Raw genomic sequence first — 21559 nt, 5'->3', positions numbered from 1 at the left:
AACCAGTAGAAGGCCAGCTACGGCTGGACTATGTATCTCCATGAACAGTGGGTCCTGCAAACCAACAATATCTTTTGATGAAGGCAGATGTCTGCCTTTGGTGACCAATCTGGACTCAGATGATATTCCCTGGTCCAACAGACTCTGGTGCAACTTTTGGCCATTGAGGATCGGTCTCTGGGGTTGCCCGTTGGCAGTCAGCGGTGATTTGAAGAATGTGGCCACTTGTAGGAGGCTGGCCTGGTTTGTAGCTCATGAAATACCACTTATAGTTACACAGTACTTATACACAAGTAAAGACAATACTCAGTGTTACCAAAAATAAAGGTATTTATTTGGGTGACACAGTACCAAAAATATCTTAGAGACAATACTCCTTCTGGAGGTAAGTATTGTACACAATATATACACTAGACACCAAAATTAGACAAGAAACTAGTCATAGAACAATGCAAACAGTAGGAAATGCTATAGATTGCAATGGGAAAAAATAGGTCTAGGGGCAACACAAACCATATACTAAGAAAGTGGAATGCGAATCACAAATTCCCCCCTAGACTAGTGTAGTGTGTGCAGAATCGCTGGGAGAGTAATAATACAGTAAAGGAAAGTAAATTACCCCACCCCAGAGCCCAGAAAAGCAGAAGTAAAGTACTGCAAGTTTCCTTAGGACACACTACACCTCGTGATTGGGATTTTGCAGCTGCCAACCAGGTCTGCAAAGAACAACTGCTGGATTCTTGGACCTGAAGACCTGCAAAGGAAGGAGACCATGTTCAGAAGTCGAAAGAAGTTCCACGAAGGACAGGAGCCCCCGCTAACCCAGAAGACGGTGCAAAAGAAGAGTCCCAGTTAGTCGAAGACTGCAGGAATGCACCCTAGGAAGATGCCAGCGGGTTCCTGCATGATGCAAAGGATGTCCTACGACATGAAGATCATTGCAGACGTGATTTCGTGTTGGAAGTCACCAACAAGCCTTGGCTATGAGAAAAGGGCGTTTTGTATCAAAATGGCACTGGATGGACCCAGGAGGGACCTGCGGGCCTCAACTCTATGTGAGGAGGAAGAGGGGTCTCTCAGCACTTTAGAGAGCCCTCAGGATGCCAGCCAGCTCCCCCAGGAGCCGCAGGATCCGGGTACAAAGGAGGTTCAAAACGCAGTTGATGCAGCACAACAAAAGAAGGTCCCATGCCGCCGGAGAACAACTCAGTGAGTTGAGCGTCACAGGATGGAGTGCTGGGGACCTGGGCCAGGCTGTGCACAAAGGAATTTTGCAAATAGTGCACAGAGACCTCAGCAGGTGAAGAAGAAGCAGTACACAGGGGTACCATCGCTCTCAGGAAAGGCAGTGTCTTACCTCCTCCAAATTTCATCATCAGGACCTCAGGACAGTTTATGTCGATGATGTCCACCCTCTGTGTCCTTAGGAGTATGCTTGTCGCTGTGAGAGAAGTCCAAGGATACCGGTTGTCATCTTGGACGGTGCCTGCTTGGAGCAAGGGAGCGACTCCGTCACTCCACAGGAGATTTCCTCGGTCCTTCTGGTGCAGGATGAAGACAGGGAGTCCTCAGAGCGTGCACACCGTGGAAACTGTTGCAGTTGCTGACTTAGAGCTTAGGTTGCTGAAGAAAAGTATCTCTGGTGGAAACTTTGTTGCAGTTACAGCGTTTCTTGGAGCAGGCTGCGGTTGATCCGAGCTCAGAGGAAGCTGAAGTTGTTGCAGAGGATTCCTAAAGGAAACTTGCAAGCAGAATCTGAAGAGAACCCACAGGAGATACCATAACTAGCCGTGAGAGGGGGATTGGCTACCTTATCAGGTATGGACCTATCAGGAGGGGTCTCTGACGTCACCTGCTGGCACTGGCCACTCAGAGCCCTCCAGAGGGCCCCCACACCTTGCAAAGCAAGATGGCTGAAGTTTAGGACACACTGGAGGAGCTCTGGGCAGCACCCCTAGGGTGGTGATGGGCAGGGGAGTGGTCACTAACTTTTCCTTTGTCCAGTTTCGCGCCAGAGCAGGAGAGAAGGGGTCCCTGAACCGGTGTAGACTGGCTTATGCAAGGAGGGCACCATCTGTGCCCTTCAAAGCATTTCCAGAGGCCGGGGGAGGCTACCCCTCCCCAGCCTTTAACACCTATTTCAAAAGGGAGAGGGTGTAACACCCTGCTCTCAGAGGAAAAGCTTTGTTCTGCCTTCCTGGGACTGGGCTGCCCAGACCCCAGGAGGGCAGAACCCTGTCTGTGAGGTGGCAGCAGCTGTAGCTGCAGTGCAAGCCTCAGAGAGCTGGTTTTGCAGTACTGGGGGTCCATGGTGGAGCCCCCAGGATGCATGGAATTGGCCCCCCCAATTCCAGATTTGGAATGGGGGGACAATTCCATGATCTTAGACATGTAACATGGCCATATTCAGAGTAACCCTTGTGAAGCTACATATGGGTTTTGACCTATATGTAGTGCACTCGTGTAATGGTGTCCCCGCACTCACAAAGTCTGGGGAAAATGGCTCTGAACTATGTGGGGGCACCTTTGCTAGTGGAAGGGTGCCCTCACACTTAGCAACGTTGCACCTAACCTTCAGCAAGTGAAGGTTAGACATATAGGTGACTTATAAGTTACTTAAGTGCAGTGAAAATGGCTGTGAAATAACGTGTGCATTATTTCACGCAGGCTGCAATGGCAGGCCTGTGCATGGCTTTGCCTGAGCTCCCTATGGGTGGCAAAAGAAATGCTGCAGACCATAAAGATCTCCTGGAACCCAAATGCCCTGGTTACCTAGATACCATATACTAGGGACTTATAAGGGGGATCCAGTGTGCCAATTGAAATTGGTAAATGAAGTCACTAGCCTACAGTGGCAAATTTAAAAGCAGAGAAAGCATACGCACTGAGGTTCTGGTTAGCAGAGCCTCAATGACATAGTCAAACACTGCTGACAACACATACATTAGGCCACAAACTATGAGCACTGGAGCCCTGGCTAGCAGGATCCCAGTGAGCCAGGCAAAACACACTGACATATAGGTTTTTATCTATGAGCACTGGGGTCCTGGCTAGCAGGATCCCAGTGAGACAGGCAAAACACACTGACATATAGGTTTTTATCTATGAGTACTGGGGTCCTGGCTAGTAGGATGCCAGTGACACAGTAAAAACACACTGACAAAACAGGCCAAAAAGGAGGGGGGGGTAACCATGCTAGAAAGAGGCTACTTTCTGACACCACTGACTTGCTGGAGTGGGCTACTTCAGCTTTGATGGCCCTGGTGCTGGTTCCAGGGGGTTAGCGGACTGTCCCTTGGAGTCACTTCTTTGGTCTGGGACTTGGGAGCAACTTCCATGAGCCAAACACCACAGGCACAGTCCTCTCTTTGCTAGCTGAAAGTGCAGCAGGTGTGGCCCAGCAGTCAGTGCACCCTCTCTTGCCAGGTACAGAATTTAGCAGGGCTGTCTTTCTTCAGTCCTTCTCCAGTTAAGGTGTGATCTGCGGTTCAGGGTGAAAGGGGTGCTATTTTTTTGCGTCAAAAGTGCCTGGGAGGATTGTGCATTCATTAGCCAATGGGCAACCAGGATCCCTCGCGCTCTCTGATGACACCTATGTGGCTTCCTGCAAGGACGAGGTGACACCTTCATCTGTAGAAGGCTTCTATTGTTCCTGGGCCTGGAAGTTGTTTACATTGCTCTCAAGGAGGGCAGAAGGCTGTCTGGCGGCCAGCAACTTTGCGTGGTCACTGGACAAACTGGGCAACAGAGTGGCAACTTTCTAAAAGAAAGCTGCCTTTCTTTAAAAGTGACATTAAATTCGACTTGGGCATCAAGTCAGGTTTAATGCCAAGATGAATTTGATACCTTGAAGTATCCATTTTAGTAGTCCCATTCAGAAGTTAAACTGACTGCGAGGTTAGCCGGCAACTCTGTGTTAGCCAATACGGCTACTAACGTTTCCACTGTAAAAACAACAATTTGGAAGTTTTGCTTTTAAGGACATGTTCAAAGTATATGTCCTATTTAAAAATATATAGCTCCCTGCCTTAAAGCTCCATAGGCCTTCCTTATGGGAGACTTACTTATACTGTTAAGGGAAGTTGGAGCTTTGCCATTGGTTTAATGGCAAATTCAAACTAAGGGCCTCATTTACAAGAAACTGATGCATCGTATTGATGTGTCAGTTTTTTTGTGCCTACCGCACACCCCCTAATGAGGCTGTACTTACTCCATGGCGCATGTTTTCACAGATGCGTCAGAATTTCTGACACATCCATTGGCGCTAAAGTGACGCATTGCTGGAGTTGCGTCGTTAAACTGACGCAACTCCATTGCAAGGAGAGTCCCATTGGAAAAAGTCCTGTGTCGTACTGTGTCAATTTTACACCTGGTCTGAGTGACGCAGTGAACAATTGTAAATTTCACTGCATCAGTTCTACCTGGCTTTTTCCGTGGGAACGGCTACCCCACATACATTATACCTGGCGCAGGTAATCCTTTTGCTTAACAGATTGCCTCTTCATAGCAAATGCTAAAGGGCTTAATACTGGTAAAGTCCCCTTAATCCTGTAAGAAATATTACTTTTGGAACAAGTAAATAACTACAGAAATAGGCTTACATAAGTAATGCTTACTAAATCAAGGTATTGTTTTGTTTACTTTTTTATTTATTTTTATGAGAAGAGGGAAAACAAGGGTTGGACACAGCCAATGTTTTCAAACTAAAAGGAGTAGCTAAAATTCAAAACATTACAGGTTAATATGGCGACCACAGTTAAGCGTACCTATAACATGCTTTAGAAGCAATGGATAGCAGGAAAGGAAGGAAGAAGAGTTATAAAGAGTTACCATCTAGAGCAAACAATAGCGAACTTTTTAAGGAGAAATTGTCATCTGGCGAGTAAAACTTTAAAGACGATAGACGAGTACTTGTCAGGTAGAGCCGTATATGGTCAACTGAATACTTTTATGATGTCATCTCTCATTAATATGCCAGTTATCCTTGGAGGTTGCGGATCCTGGGGCATAGCAATATGGATGTTTATGCACAAAGATAGTCCCAAAACCTTGTAGTAACCATAAATTGAACAAAATATACAAATAAATCTTAATACGATGACCATGTTTTTAAAACACATCATAGTAATTTTTTTTTTAATCAACAAGAAGGTCATTACAGCAAAAAAACTACAGCGGACATAACTATAATCACACTAGTTTCTTGTAGGGAACAATGGTAGTACATATATTGACAATGCCTGTCCACAATGTCATAACAATTCTCCCATTATGTAACAAATTATATAACAATGTTCGTATTATGCAAAAAATAAGCTTAACATTCTCAAATGTATGACAGGGCTCTCTCATTTTCCTCTTCAAATAACCTATCAATCTTTCCCCCATTCCTTCATGCCTTCCTGCAGTTTATTTTCATTACATTCCATTTTCATTTGATTTTTTTCTGCCAGCAGCCATTTGTATGTGTCCTTTTTCCAAATGTCTGTAACCAGTGTGTCATTATTCTACGTTACCCTATCAGCATTATCAAAATTGCAAATCTAGACTGGTTCTGGGCCTTCTTGAATTTGGGTTGTACTCCTTGTATACAGTATGTTAAGGAGTGTGTCACCCTCAGCACCCTACCCGTGTCAGCACATCACCACCTGCTCCAGTATTAATTGATCACTGGACAAGACCATACTATTTATAAGATTAACATGATTCATCTTGATAAATATTTAGGGATGAGCAATGAACAAGCATCAAATGATCTATTAATAGTAACATTATTACTGGGGAATAAAACTGAAAAAAATTAAATTGATGCTGGTGACTAAGCAATTCCTTATAATTATCTACAGTATGTACACCCTGGAATAGCCTTTATGTGAAGAGTTTGGAAGCTCATGATTAAAAGACTTTAAAGGTAGCGGTTATATGGAAAATATAGAAGCGAGTAATGACGTTTGCTTCAAAGTAGAATTTGTACCATATTATACAGTACTGCATTGTATTGGGATATTTATAACGCATTTCAGGGTATATTTACTAAGCTTTTATGCCATGTTTGCGTCATAAAAGTGACACAAATCCTCGCAAAATCTTTTTTTTTACCTATTTACTTTCTGTAACGCAAAGCAGCGCGAAGCACTGCTTTGCACTTCTTAGCACCAAGGGGATCTTACATGGGTGGTACATGGGCATTCCCAACCACCCATGCTTTTTGACGCTAAACCATATCTACTAACATTAGTAGACAGCGTTTAGCGCCAAAAAATAACACTATGAAAAGCAGGCGTTAAAAGCAGAAACGTTTTAATTTCTACTTTCTTTTCCAATTTTGCATGCACTGTGCTGCAAACATACAATGTAGGAAAAGTTTTAAGCATGTCTACGCCTATTATTTTGTACTGGAAGGTACTCTTGCTACAGCTCCAAGAAATCCTAGCTATTACCTCAAGCTAAATAGTGGATTTCACACCTTAGACCACTGGATCGACACAACATAGATTTGATGGGATGTCAAGAATGAACATCATAATAAACACTAATAACCAAGGAATCAGTAATCTAATCTCTACGCAATAACCACACCAGTTTATTAAGAAATATTATAAATGTATTTCCTTATATTAACAATGCTAAAGTCACGAAAATAATTCTTAAACATAAATGATAAGCATAGAATCATCAATGGCTGATTAGAATGTCTTATATATCTGAGTTTAATCAAAGCAAGTAAGAAAATTATCTCAAGTATTATAACTCAACTAATAACATTAATATTTGAAGCAGCGAAATGTTATACATTTGAGCAAAAGATAAAAGAATGTCAATATGAATCATGAGCATGTAAAGTCATATTCCCTCCCTAACCACTAATTAGCATTAACATGTTGGGCTTCATGTAAAAAATAATAATTTAGAAACACAAATTTAGAAAACCATACTCGGGTTATAATAAAAATATTATCATTATGCAACAATTAAATTATAAGTTGCAGCTGGTACCTGTAAAACAAAAGACACATATAACAATACAATTTCATACATTATCCATAGGACAACAACATGCAGTCTACTTCAGCAAGTGGACACCATCAGGAAAGTCTCATAGGGTCTGGTCTACATTGACAACTAAACCCACATCACTAATACGACTTTTTCCCAAGAAGAACCTCCACTAAGAACTCCCTCAATCCGCACAAACAAATGAATCAGGAAATAAGAATAAGGACGAGATGAGCCCCAAGAATAGGTGACAAAACGTTCTATTAATCTTTTCAAAGCTCATGATTGGTCAGTACATGGGGTGTTGCACATTCAGCCAATAAAACTACTGTTAGATAACTAAAAGTTAATTGACGACATCATTAACTAAACACAATTATAACAATTTATTTTTCTCTTCCGTCTCGTCTGTGGATCCATTGTTCCATCTCATCAAACCTTCACTTCTCAGGAAGAACCCAGCGTCTCACATAGTAACATCTACTTCCATCCTCGAGGAAGAAACCACACATTAGTGACAATTTTAAACAATAGAACAGTCAAACTCGAGTAATGACCTAATAAATCTGACCTTGTAAGACATAACGCAAAAACCCACTAGGGGTAGCTGTCTACATGTCTATAAGCTATTAATCACACTCTTTTAAGGTAAGGATTGAGCAATGGAAAATAAGTGCGTTTTTTTTTTTTTAGAACTAGTCTAAGTAGAGAACAAAATGAATTATGGTGACCATTTACAAAAGTCACCCGTTTTTCACATATTAGCTCATCAATGATCAGTACGTTATTGATTAATAAAAGTAATTATTAAAATTTCCACTCCTGCACTCTTCCAGTACAAAACCTATGCTAGACTCACGCACACACCCTAGCACTATGGTGCTAAGGTGTGTGTGGCGCTCGGTAGCTAAAATCAACATCAGTGCTAGGGAGATGGGAGGAGAGACCCAGATTTCAGTAAATATGGTGCTCTCTTCTCATGTGGCACAGCATTTTTCGCTATTGCACTGTGTGACTATTAGGTAAATCTGGGCCTTCATCTCCCTATGTAGGACGCAGAATCTTTTTCTGGGTGGATAGCATACTACACCAAAGGGAGTGTGCGATTTACAGAGTGTTGTCCTTTGATTTGTGCCTATATAGGAAGCAGTGCTTAATTTGTGCTTGTTGTTTCCGGTGCGAGGCACCAGCACTGCTCAAGCTGAAACTTATTTACTGCGAGCAAAAGACACATACGGGAAATACGGAGAAAGAGAAAAATGAAAAAGAGTCACAATAGGTGAAAGCAGAAGGCTGCAAGAGTGAGCTGAAGGGGCAGGGAGTGGGTGTAAACGGATTGAAGCGGCCCGAAATGGCTTCAGGATTACGCTGCCTCAGTATTCTGTTTGCATATTTAATTGCAGCAGACGCGTGTTTAGGAGGGCTTTTGGCACCGGCACGTTTTTATTTGCAACTTAAGCACTGATAGAAAGCATATTGATGCTGTACGTGATTGAGCAGGGAGGAATTATAATATTACCTTGAGAGTCTGCGCTTAATGGTGTGATGGACAAAAAGATGCGATAGACAGATGCACAAAGGTATGGTTGTAATAGGCTGGTGGCTATGAATAGGTCTGCAGAACCCTGGTTTTGTGCTGTCTGTTCTTTCAGCTCCTTTCTACCGTTTAGTAGCACAAAGGCTGAACTCTTGAGTTTTGTGGTGGTACATAAAGGCTGATGGGGAAGGAAAGGGAGAGGACAGACATCTGCCTGAATTACTTGTGTTGCAGTCATTCTACTTAAGATTAGTAGTAATGTAAAAGCAGAATAATGTGGTTCAGGACTTGCAGAAATGGATTCTGTTAAAGTCCTCATGTTCACCAGTCGAGTATGGCAGATATATGCATCTATTGAGTGTCTGCCTAAATGTTATTGATTTCTTAACTAAAGTGGACTCAAAACAATTTTGTGTGAAAATACGTCTTCAGGAGGGTGGCGTCTGGTTCAATGGGTATGCTTATTCGATTTACTTGTTTTCTTTGCGATCTCAGCTCAGTCCACTGTTCCAGAAGAATTTAGGGCCCATATTTAAGAAAAAGTGGTGCATCAGAGTTGATGCAGCACTTTTTTTGCACCTCCCTACCGGCACCTAACTACACCATGGTTGCGCCGTATTTATGATACAGCGCACCATGTCAGTCGTTACCACAATAGCATCAACATTTTTGATGCTATAGTGACATTTTGCTACACTGGCGTCAAGGCGGCCCATGGGTTTCTATGGAAGCATCATTTTAATGCCTGCTCTGAGCAGGCATTAAAAATGCCACCAAAAATGGCGCAGTGAAATCTGTTAAATTTCACTGCACCATTTTTGCGGGCCTCTTAGCACCGGAACGCCCCCCCTTGCATACACTAGGGCTGGCGCAGGTATTGCACCACTTTGTAAATATGGCGTGAGGAAAAAGCCACTTTAGTGGCGCCTTAGCGTAAAAAAAGACGCTATGGCAGCGCTAAGGTGGAGCTAGGGCCTATTAAATATGCCCCTATGTATTAAGGAATATGGAATCAGGGAGCAGTGCTGTTTATCCAATTTGGTGTGAAGCATGAGTTTTTCCTCCTGTTTGTTATTCAATGTGGGCCTCCGAATGCTGTGCCACTGCTTGACCTGCAGGGTGGTGGGGCCATTCTTTATATCAAATATTCCGATTTTTTGCTGAGACGAATATTGTGGCTGTACAGAAGTTCAACAAACAAAGGCTGTGAAAAAACCCAGCAGGAATAGGAACAAAACAGCACACATATCTTGGCAAGTGGCTCAGCTTACTGGCAGAAGTAACAGTTTCCAGCTTTCCCAGATGGGAATACTAAGCTTTAAAACACAAACTTTGAATTAAGTGACATCACAGGTAGTAATGTGCTGGGAATGGCGTCTTAGGGTGTGACAGTAGAAATACATAATAGTTTTTGGATAAAGAGTGCTAACGAGGGCTATTTCTAGTCTCCATCTGCTATATAGATTTTTCGTCAGTATCTGACAGTATATGGGCCCGTCTTTGGAGAAAAATACAAACCTGGGGCATAGATCTGTATTCCTACACTTGTTTGTAGAGCTTCGTATAAATAGGTGGTGCAAATTGTAGACCAGAGGATAGCAGTTGTTCTTGTCCCACAGCAGTGGGTTGGGCATGATGACCATTGGGCTCCTAACGAAGTGCAAAGAACCCCCACTTGTACCAAAACCCTACAGGAATGCAAGGAATCCAGTGCAGACAGAGTAATGCTAATATTCAGTGTAGCAGGCAATAGGAGCCAAGGCTGATCTGACAAGCCAGTGTCTGCTGATTAGTATACCACTCTGGCACCACCATGGTGGAGGCCAGTGCTGAGTTTGAGCCGGTAGTAGATGTTGGGGCCACCAGCACTCATTGTTGGGGCCTGCACTTTTTTTCCTGCATCAGACATTTACTGAGAGCAAGAGAGGGAAAAAGAAACAAAGAGAAAAGATGGAAGAATAGAAAGATGGAAAAGCTGTCACCAAGGAAAAAAGCAGGAACCTGCAAGAGTGAGATAAAGAGGCAGAGAGTCTGGTAGTGGATTAAAGAACCATGAGGAGGATTCACAACTACGCAGCCTTTGCATTTGGCTTGTCAACTTTTAATAGCACCAGTTGTGGGGTTCTAAGCAGAGCTTTGACCATTCTTACTCATTCTTTTACAAATTAATCACTGGTGGAGACCAAAGAAGGTCGGTAGAAAGCAAGACCAAAGAGCATGCTTAGGGCACCAAAACATACTGGGAGTCGAGGTTCTGGTGACTCAATATTGCATGCAAACTCACCACAAGTGAGCACATCACTAGTGAGTGCCACCTTGAATTGTCATGGTTACTCCAAAGTCTTTGTGACTAAAAATAATTCCCCAATCGTATCATGTGTGTGAGTGAGTGAATGTGAGAGAGAGAGAATGTGTGTGTGATTTTTTTGTTTTTTTAATAGTATTAAATTGCCAGAGTGACTCCCACACAGCGAGTTAGCACAAGGACAGTAGAGCTGCCCTTACGACATGACACCTGTGCATTAACATTGCAGTGGTTCTTTCAACACAGTGGAGAGTTTCTCAGCCCTTGAAAGGACCCTCGAACATTAGTTTGGCAAGAGTGTTGCTCTTCAGTTGTAACATGAATTTCTCGCTTATACCCCAAAACATGTTAAGCATAAACATATCAAAGGAAACCAGACTTTTAATATGCATACATTCAAGTACCCCATTTGTTGGGAATTGCCAAAGTTCCACACAATGAGAATGAGGCATTTTGTTATCAGTGAGTGCTTGCTTAAGATGCAAATAATCCTTGGTGTTCCATGCATGCTTATGCTGGCTGAAGGTTGCCCCATCTTGATCTTACAGTTCACATAAATGATGTGAAATGACTCACTGAATTGTCCTTGGATGATGCCTACTCACCAAATCAGGCAAATGTTTTTCATAGTTAAGAGTTGTTTGGTGCCTTGTGCTTTGGTGGACCAAAAGAGTGGTCCTTAGATAGTGAATTTACAGCAAAGCAAACATATGGTTTTCCTCGTTTAAAAGGTGTCTGGAAGGTCAAGCGAAGAAGGAAGTGGGTATCTCCTACAAACCAGACCAGACAAGGGGGCTTATATACAAGCCCTGTGGCACAGGGCAGCGCAGCAAGTGACCTTGCTGCGCTCGCCACAGAGTAAGGGCAGAAATGTGCAGTATCTACCAGATAGGGTGCACTTCTGTCCTCTCCCTCTGTGCTGGCACACAGTGGGCTGCCAAGCGCTGATGCAGGCTCCCGTGCACCATGGTGCAAGGATTCCTGCGTCGCAGACAGATTGTTTCTGTGCAGGAAGGGACACCTTCCTGCACAAAAATAATCCATGGAGGCTTCTTTCGCTTTCTGTCTGTGCTGCAGACTGCAGCACAGATAGAAAGAGATAAGAGCGAGGAGAAATAAAGATATTTCTCCTTGTTGCACTTTTCCTGGGGATGCGTAAGATTTTGACGTATTCCAAGGTTTACAGATTCTTGTAAATCTGGTAGTGTGTCAAACCCATGGGGTTTGCATGGGAAAACCTACCACAATGCCCATGGAATACATTCCTGACACAGTGTAAAGCAATGCAGCAACTTGCGCTGCATTGCCTTACACCATATTTACAAGGGCATGTAAAGCCACACAAAGTGGCTTTGCGTGGCTGTGAAGATATGGGCCAGCACTATGCGCTACCGGTGTGTCACAAAAAGAGCTTGTAAATAAGTCCCAGAAATGGCGTGTGGTTTCCTTATGTAACACATATTTTGGTGATTCATGCCTTGGAGGACTAAAGAAAAGGTCCATGGAAGATGCAGGCCAGACATAAGATGATCTAATGTAAATACAATTTTCGTACCTCATTCCTTGAAAGATGAACTGTTGGGTTCTTGAGTGATGCAGGCCAGTCATGGAGTTCCATACAGGTCTTATGTATAGGATGGGTTCTTTAGAGTTCCTAAATGTGTTGGATATGGCTGCTAATTCACTGATCTGATAGAGTTTGCACATTTTAATAATTGTGTATTGATATTACAAAACAAATATAGTCAACCTAACAAATAAAACAATGGAGGTGGTTAGTGTACAGCAACCAAGCAAAAGAGTTACAATTCTAGGTACAATGCAGCAGTTCTAGAGTAAGATATTATTTGCAGTCGTTAGAAAACATTGGATGAACCTGTCTGGATTTGCTTAGATCACTAGTATACCTTTTGTTTGAATCTAGCATGGCTTCTAGAATAATAGAGGAGTGTCACAATCATTTAATTCCACGATGCAATATTTTTAAATTCAACCTCACTCTACACCTAGTCCATATGCTTTCACCTAATAATGATTTGTTGATGTGTGATCTGTATTAGCTCACATAGAGGTTTTATAGAGTCCTCATGTATATTAGAAACATATTTTTTGCAAGCATTTCTCGTCCAAAATAAAAACAGCATTTCAAAATAGTCTAAACATGGTGGCTTGAAGGAACATTGATCTTCTCATCTTCTCGTTCCCATTAGATTTCTGTACGTGCCTTTGTGGAGTCACACGGTGGTCCAGATGCCCCGGATCTTGGAAACATGTTTGAGTTTTGGAAGAAGGGCAGCCAGCAGATGAGCAGAACGCTGACCTCAGAACTCTGTCCTGAGGTGCAGACATTCCACACATGGGTTTCACATAATAAGGATCACATCAGGCATGCCCTTAACATTCACTAATGGGAAATCCTCAAATATTCCTCTCCAGATATTCATGCAGTTATTTCTTTAAGTTGGTATGCAAAGCTCAACAAATAAATCCATTGAGCAACACCATCTTCATACTAAGCAACTCTAATAATCAACATCATTGTCTCTTAAGTAGCAACTGTATCTAAAAGCCAAAATCTGTATCTTGTAGAAAATATCTTAATGTTAATTCAACAACTTCATTTATCAGTCAGTTATGTTAAAAGTGAATAACTATTAAGCAGCAATAAGAATATAAGATTGAAAGACTGAATTACATACTCAACAACTTTATTATCCTAAATGTAATGTAATATTTAACAACTTTATCAGTCAACAGCTTATTCTTTAAGAATGTCGACTCATATTTAAGTACATTTAATAAACCACTTAACTCAAGAGCCATCTTCTTCATTTACTTAAAGTATTAGCCAAAATGTTTACTTGATGTTCAACTACTTTATCTTTCAGTCAACAACTTAATCCACTAGTCAGCAATGCTAAACTATAGCCTAGCAACAATCTCTAATAATAAAACACTTTTACCTTACATAAAGTAAAATTATTGTACATTTTATTTAATTACAGATAAGTTTATTTACCAGGGGGTATGCGTACGAATGCCCCCTCTTTCTGGCATTGTTACCCCCACTTTTTGCCTGATGTCAGTGTGCTTCAACTATCTTCACTGGGTTCCTGCTACCCAGGACATTGTGCTCTCTCCTCCAAATGTAATTGCTTTGGTTCTTCTTACACCCCACAATTGGCATACTGGTGTACCCCCGTAAGTCCCTAGTATATGGTACTTAGGTACACAGGGCATTGATACACTAGGGGTCCCCCATGGGCTGCAGCATGTATTATGCCACCCATGGGAGCCCATGCAAACTGTGTCTGCAGGCCTGCCATTTGCAGCTTGCGTGAAGAGGGGCATGCACCCTTTCACAGCTGGTCACTACACCAGGTCACTGTAAGGCACCCCTATGATAGGCCCTTCCAGCCCAAAGGGCATAAACAGAGGTGCCTCTGCCAACTCCAGTTCCAAATACCTGGACTTCGTAAGTGCGGGGAAGCCATTTTAACTATGCACTGGCCACAATGGTATGGTAACTTCGAACCTAGGCATGTTTGGTATCAAATATGTCAGAATCATACCCAATACTTATGCCAGTATTGGTGGCATGATTCCATGCACTCCGGGGGCTCTTTAGAGGAACCACCATCATTGCTCCAACCAGTCTTTCAGGGTCTGCAAGCAGCCTACGCTGCTGCAGCCCCTCAGACAGGATTCTACCCACCTGCTGCTTGACCAGCTCAAGCAGGGGAAGGCAGAACAAAGGATTGCCTGTGGGGGAAGGGTGCAACCGCCTCTCCTTTGGAAATAGGTGTTACAGGGCTGGGGAGGGGTAGCCCGATGCCCGGTTTGCTTTGAATGCCACATTTGGTGCCCTCCTTGCATAATCCAGTTTGCACCAGTCCAGGGACTATGAAACTACACAAAGGGAAGGGGAGTGACCACTACCCTGACCATCACCACCCCAGGGGTGGTGCCCAGAGCTCCTCCAGGTGGCCACTAGATTCTGGCATCTCAAAAACAAGATTTGCAGAGGCACCTGGGAGTATCTTACTGGTCAGAGTAGAAAGCTGACATCAGTGACCCTCTCTGATAGGTGGTCACCGCAGAAGGTGACCTAGCCCCTTTTTGGGCTAGTTAGGGACTCCCTTGCAGGTGAGACCCCGGATTAGTTGTGCAAGATTTCACCAGGACTCATCTGCAAAGACCTCTTCTGCTCCTGGCCTCCGGAACTGCTGCTGGACTCCACAGGAACCGAACAAGACTGCAACACCGAGACGACCTTTCCTTGCAACATCGTTTCCGTGGCTCCTGGCAGCAACCTGCAACATTCCCAAGGCTGTGCATCCTCTGGGGTCAGCAAGACTTCAGCTGCACCAAAGAAGCAAGAAGGAATCTCCCTTGGAGTGGAGGATTCACTTCCCTGCATCTGCAGGCACCTAAGGCAACTCTTCCCGGCTGCTGGGCTCTGCTGTCCTCTGGACTTGCAAAGATTCTCCAACACAGGTGGTGGTTCTGAGGGGTTCTCCAAGTGCTCTCTGCTTTCTGTCCAACTTGGGAGACACCGATTCTTTGCATCTTCCTCCAAGACAGAACCACTGTGCACAGCAACTGTTGCAGCAACCAAGGCTTGTTGGTTCCTGCTCCAAGGGATCTTCAGGCACCAAGTAGCCCCTGCACTCTACCTCTGCAAGGACAGTCTCCTCTCTGCTGCTCCAGCGACCTCCTCTTTAGGTGTGCTGCCCGGGCCTCACTGCAACTTACTGTGCCTGTTGCCAGTGGGTTGCTCATGGGGGCTCTGAATGCTTCTGCTGGCTCTCCTGTCTTCTGAGGGTCAGCCTGGACTCCCTCTCTGAGGGTCAAGTCCCCAGGACCTTGCTGGTCCTCTTCAGCGCTGCAAACCTTATTTCCAGTTACATTTGATTGTTGGTGGTCCTCCTGACCACTGACCCATCTGCAATCCAGCCACCGATGAGGGACAGCTCATAGGAGACTTTTGGGACTCCTCTGCAGCTCCCGGCCTTCGCAGCTGGACTTTATCCATCACCGTCGACCCGGATCTTCACCCACAGAAGGGTGAGCCTTGCCTCCTGCCCCACGTGGACTCCTGCGTGGACTGGACTCTGTCCCCTTCTTTTGAAGGCCCTCTTCATCAAGAATCCACTGTTGGGTTCCACCAGCCTGGTCCTGCTTTTGCAATATTCCATTTACGAGTCCCCATGTTAGTCTATGGGACAACCAGGTAACTTACTTCTCCTCTCCTGGTCACTGGGGGTCTTCTAAATACTTACCTCTTGGGAATCCACTCTCTCCCAGCCCTTGTAACCACTCCATATCCTCTGGTGGGGGACCCATTCTTGGATTCCACTTTTTTTGTATATTGTTTGGCCCCACTTATGGGACCTTGCTATTTTATGCTATTTCCTAATACTTACCTTTTTATATTTTGCGTGTACTTACCTCCAGAAGGGGGTTTGCCTATAGTAATCTAGGGCCAGATGTATCAAGAAAGGCCTTTGCGAATCACAAATAGCGATTTTTAAGAAATCACTATTTCTGAGTCGCAATATGCCATTTATCACTTTTGCGATTTGGAATTAGCGATTTCTTCAAAATCACTGTTTGTGGTTTGCGAGGACCAAATACTGAATCGCAATTTGCGATTTGGTAATTTAAAATCGCATATTTCGAGAACGCACACCTGGAAGAGCCTGATGACATCACAAGCAGGAAGTGAGTCATCCCAGGCATTTTGCAGGTGCCAAACCCAAAGGAGCACTCATAGAGAGACAGCCCAGCCACAGTGAGCAAGTCTGTGAACAAGGCAGGACTGCACAACCACCATGGACACCTCTGCACAGGGAAAGGAGAAGGGAGAAGGGAAAAGGAAACTCAAGTTTAGTGAGCAGGAACTGGAGGTGCTCACTGAGGAGGTGGTGAGGAGCCATGACCGTTTGTTTGGTAAAAACTCACTCCAGGTCCCTGAGAGTGAAAAGCGCAGACTCTGGGCAGACATTCAGACAAAAATCTGCGCTGTGGGAGTTGCACAGCACTCTGTGGAGGAGATAAAGAGGAGGTGGTACGACCTGCGTTCCCGTGCCCAGGAGAGGGTGGCAAGACGACTGCAGGAGGCAAGGAGCACAGGAGGCGGACCACCCACCGAGACACCCTCCACCCCGATGGAAGACCTGGTGGAGTCGACACTCCTCCCAGAAGCTGTCAGTGGGGTCACTGACATCGACACACCCGGCACACCAAGCACCACACAATTCAAACATGAGGGGCTGCATCGGCAGTTTGAGTTCCTCAATTCCAACCTCACTAAACTGCACGAGGGACAGCTCCAAGCCTCTGAGAACACCAGGGAGCTAACAAGTGCAGTGAGGGAACTGTGTACAGAGCTGCGGCACGACAGAGTCAGCCACCGCAGGCAGGAGAGGCGTTTCATGGGGATGTTTGGTGGTTTCTGTCGCTCAGTCAATCGCCTTGCAAATTCAACAGCCCTCATATCGCAGCGTGCTGTAGCCGCACAGGTGGAGGCAGCGCATAGCAGTAGGGATGTGGCACAAGGACTGGTGCAGATCACAAATGTGCTTGACAATATGCTGGGTAACCGCTCCGCCACATCCAGTGAACTGGGACTGGGGGGACACTGAGGACACATCTAGCCTCAGCAGCGTAGCTGTGCCCACCACTGATGCTAGGTGTCGCAGTGCCAGGCACAGCACTGCCACTGAGGCCAACAACAGAGGTGCCAGTGAGGCCACTGCACACTCGAGTGGCTTGCGTGGCCGTAGAAAGTGAGAGTAATGGCCACAGAGGACTGTTCATCATTGTGTCATACAGTAAACTATGATTGAATAGTGAGATGCTGTTATCTGCTTTTTTTTTGTTACTTAACCTTATTTGTGCTGCTAGTGAAACTTATGTTACCTGACATTAAGGTAATACATTTTCTAACTACAAGTACACGTCAGTGAAGTTGTGTTGTCATTACTTACATTTGAAATGGTTGTGCGTGATGTCAGCACGCCTTTGCTGCACTGGTCCTGTCTGCTGGCTGTAGGGGTGGGTATGGGATCATCATCCTCATCAGAGTCAGAATCAGGTATTTCCCCTGGTGGTAGCTATATTGTGCAAGATCGCACAAGTAGCCACTATTCTACATGTCGTCTCCGGACTGTACTGTAGTGCCCCTCCACTTTTGTGTAGGCACATGAAGCGACTCTTCAGCAGCCCAAAGGGGCACTCCACCACATTGCGGGTTGCCCTGTGTGCTGCATTGTATCTTCGTTCTGCAGGTGTTGTAGGATTTAGGTAGGGCGTCATCATGTAGGTGCGCACTGTGTAGGCACTGTCTCCTGGAAGGAACAGAGGGTATGATGAGTAAGTGAGCCATCAGACGCCACAACAGCATCAATGCGCCAGTGTACAGAGGGTCAATACCTAGTAGATATCCTTCACCAAACTCCCCAGCTAGCAGCCTTGTGTGAATCCCGCTGTGGCGAAAGATGTATGAATCATGTGTGCTCCCTGGGGACCTGGCCACAAGATCAGTTATGATATAGGAGGCATTGCATATCACCTGTATATTCATTGAATGTTGGTATTTACGGTTGCGGTACACATACTCTGTGGCCAATGGTGGACAGATTGCAACATGTGTCCCATCTATAGCACATAGGACGTGGGGGGAACTGTGCTATCTGATAGAAATCTACTTTTGTCTGCTGTATTTCCTGTGGGGTGTTGGGGAATCGGATGTACTGGTGTATCCTACTCAGCATGGCATTGATAAATGCATTGAAAAATCTAGAGAGGGCACTCTGTGATACCCCTCCAGCTGCTGCTATGACCCCTTGATAGCTCCCTGAGGCTAGTAGGTGCAGGGAGCATAATACCTGCACATGTGTGGGTATGCTATTGGTCCTGTGTGTTGTGCGCTGCAGTATAGGTTGTAGCTCAGCTATCAGGTCAAGTATCATGGCTGAGCTTAACCTGTACTTCTCAAAAATGTCCTCCTCAGTCTGGTCAAAAAGGGTAATGCGTACTCTGAAGATGCGCTCCTGTCTCCTCCTCCCTCTCCTCAAACTTGCCAAGATCCTCATCCTCCTCGCCATGACGTAGAGTGCAGCCATTGTGAAAAGAGTCTGAGGCATTCTGGGCCTCTTTGTATAGGTTGCACCTGGTTACCACCTGGTTTCACTTAGTGGTATTTTGCATGTGCAAAAGGCCATTCTGCGAAAAATCGCAATTTGCGATTTTTTGATGCATCGAATTGAGACTTGTTTTTGCGTGTCGCATTTTGCGTCTCGCAATTTCCGACTTGAAATACCGAATCGCTAATTGCAATTCGGTATTTTATGTCGCAGATTGCGAGACGCAAAATGCGACACGCAAAAACAAGTTGCAACGCAACAAATCACTATTTTTGCGATTTCTTATTTTTGGTCTGCGAATGCCTTTCACGCATCGCAGACCACGTTTTTGCATCCGCAAAGGGCCAATTTTAGCGATTCGCCCCGTTTGCGAATGCAAAAACACTTGATACATCTGCCCCTAGTTGGGTGTCCCTGTAATAAAGTACCTTTATTTTTGCAACACTGTGTGGTTCCTTTCAGGTATAATCAGTTACTGTGTGACTACTGCGGTATTGCAAGTGCTTCACACTCCTCCTAGATACATATTGGCTGCTCACTGCAGCTAACACTAGAGTACCCTGGCTATCTGGACACTGTAACACTATCTAATTAGGGTTGCCTGGACCCAGTATAAGGTGTAACACTGTAGGTGTCCACCACACACTGGACCAGCCTCCAAAAGTATGGATGCATGTGCCTACACCACTATGACTTCTCTGTGGCTTTACAAACGTATGGACGTGTTTAGTGCAACCATAGCCTGGGTACAGTTTACCTTCTTGTTTCATTAAAAACATTGATGGTTTTGGATTGGTAAACAAAATAGATATTAGCTGCAAGAAGCGATTGAAAATAAAATATGATGAAATAAATAGCTGTTGAAATTGTGCTGAAAAAGCTCACAACGTGGATGAGTAACAAAGTTTGTTCTGATTGAAAATATGCTTTAAAGGACAAACCAGCTGTCATGTAGCACCTCTCAGCATCTTGTACTGTACCATGGTGACTTGCAGTTTCATCTTTGCTGGTTACTTATAGCATTTGTAATCTGGGTTGTCTATTCAGCTGCCCTGTGCCCTTCCTCCACACTTCATACGTTATTCGAGATGGTGTTCTATCCAAACTGTGTAACCTCTCAACAGTTCTCAGTGCCTCCTTCCATTGAGGATCTAACCCTCAAGGTTCTCACATTTTTTTCTATTATATTGTTCAAAAACATTTCTGCTAATCTCATTGAAAACCTATGAACTGCTACTCTTTTGAGCTTTGAAATTGTACAGTATGCCTCTCTGGCACTTGGGGGGTCATTATGACCCCGGCGGCCGGTGATAATGTGGCGGTAGTACCACCAACAGGCTGGTGGTATATACCGCCACAGTATGACATTGGCGGCTTGGCTGCAGCCAACCCACCAATTTACCATTCTGACCCTGCCTACCGCCATGGTTTTTGTGGCATTCACAACACCACGAAAACCATGGCAGTAGGCCCTACCAGTGACAGGGAATGCCTTCACTGTCACCGGTAGGACGCTTACCCACCCCCCCAAACACTCCTCAGATGAATCCCACCCCCCTCCATCCACGCCCCCTTCCGATCTCCCACCCCCACATTCATGCACACTCGCTGACATGCACCACGCATACACACACTCACTCAACAGGCATATACGCATTCATTCACACATGCATCCATTCATTCTCACACACATCCGTTCACACATTCACACTGACATGCAGACACGCATTGACATATTCATTGTAGGAAAATGCCTCTAATGGCATTGTTACCCCTAACCTTTTGCCTTTTGTTGAAGCTAGTTATGATTGAAAGTGTGCTGGGACCCAGCTAACCAGGCCCCAGCACCAGTGTTCTTCCCCTAAACTGTACTTTTGTCTCCACAATTGGCACAGCCCTGGCACACACATAAGTCCCTTGTAAATGGTACCCCTGGTACCAAGGGCCCTGTGGCCAGGGAAGGTCTCTAAGGGCTGCAGCATGTATTATGCCACCCTGGGGACCCCTCACTCAGCACATGCACACTGCCTCACAGCTTGTGTGTGCTGGTGGGGAGAAAGACTAAGGCCCTCATTACAACATTGGCGAGTTGTAACCGCCGTGCAGCCATTACGAGATCCCCGGTGGGCCGGCGGGCGGAAACCTAGTTTCCGCCCGCCGGCTCAGAGGGGATGTCGGCTGCAACACGGGAGCCGGCTCCAAATGGAGCCGGCGGTGTTGCGGCAGTGCGACGGATGCAGTTGCACCGTCCTGCTTTTCACTGTCTGCTATGCCCCCTGGGGCCCAGCGATTCCCCTTTCCGCCAGCCTTTTCATGGCGGTTCCTACCACCATGAAAAGGCTGGCGAGAGGGGGACTCGTAATCCCCTGGGCAGCGCTGCAAGCAGCGCTTCCCTGGGGGATTACAACCGCCGGGACCAACGTGGCAGTAAGCCGCCGGGACCAACGTGGCGGTAAGCCGCCGGGACCAACGTGGCGGTAAGCCGCCGGTCCCTGCGGTGCGACCGCGGCGCTTCCGCCGCGGTCGTAATTAGCAGGATTGCACCACCAGCCTGTTGGTGGTGCAATCGTC

The 21559-nt window shown here is 45.2% G+C and overlaps 1 protein-coding gene across 1 annotated transcript in view; it reads left to right on the top strand.

Moving 5' to 3' along the window:
• The window catches only part of LOC138293050 (nmrA-like family domain-containing protein 1), a 56745-nt gene extending 43091 nt beyond the window's left edge, over positions 1–13654 (top strand). The window contains exon 5 of the mRNA XM_069232039.1: positions 13049–13654. Within this exon, the coding sequence (XP_069088140.1) occupies positions 13049–13246 (198 nt within the window). The 3' untranslated portion in view covers positions 13247–13654. The remainder of the gene's footprint in view (positions 1–13048) is intronic.
• The last annotated feature ends 7905 nt before the right edge of the window (positions 13655–21559 follow it).

This window comes from Pleurodeles waltl, chromosome 4_2, assembly GCF_031143425.1.
Source record: "Pleurodeles waltl isolate 20211129_DDA chromosome 4_2, aPleWal1.hap1.20221129, whole genome shotgun sequence".
NCBI classification, from domain to species: Eukaryota; Metazoa; Chordata; class Amphibia; order Caudata; family Salamandridae; genus Pleurodeles; species Pleurodeles waltl.
The sequence above is the reverse complement of the archived record's forward strand: the minus strand, read 5'-3'. Positions and strand labels throughout refer to the sequence as shown.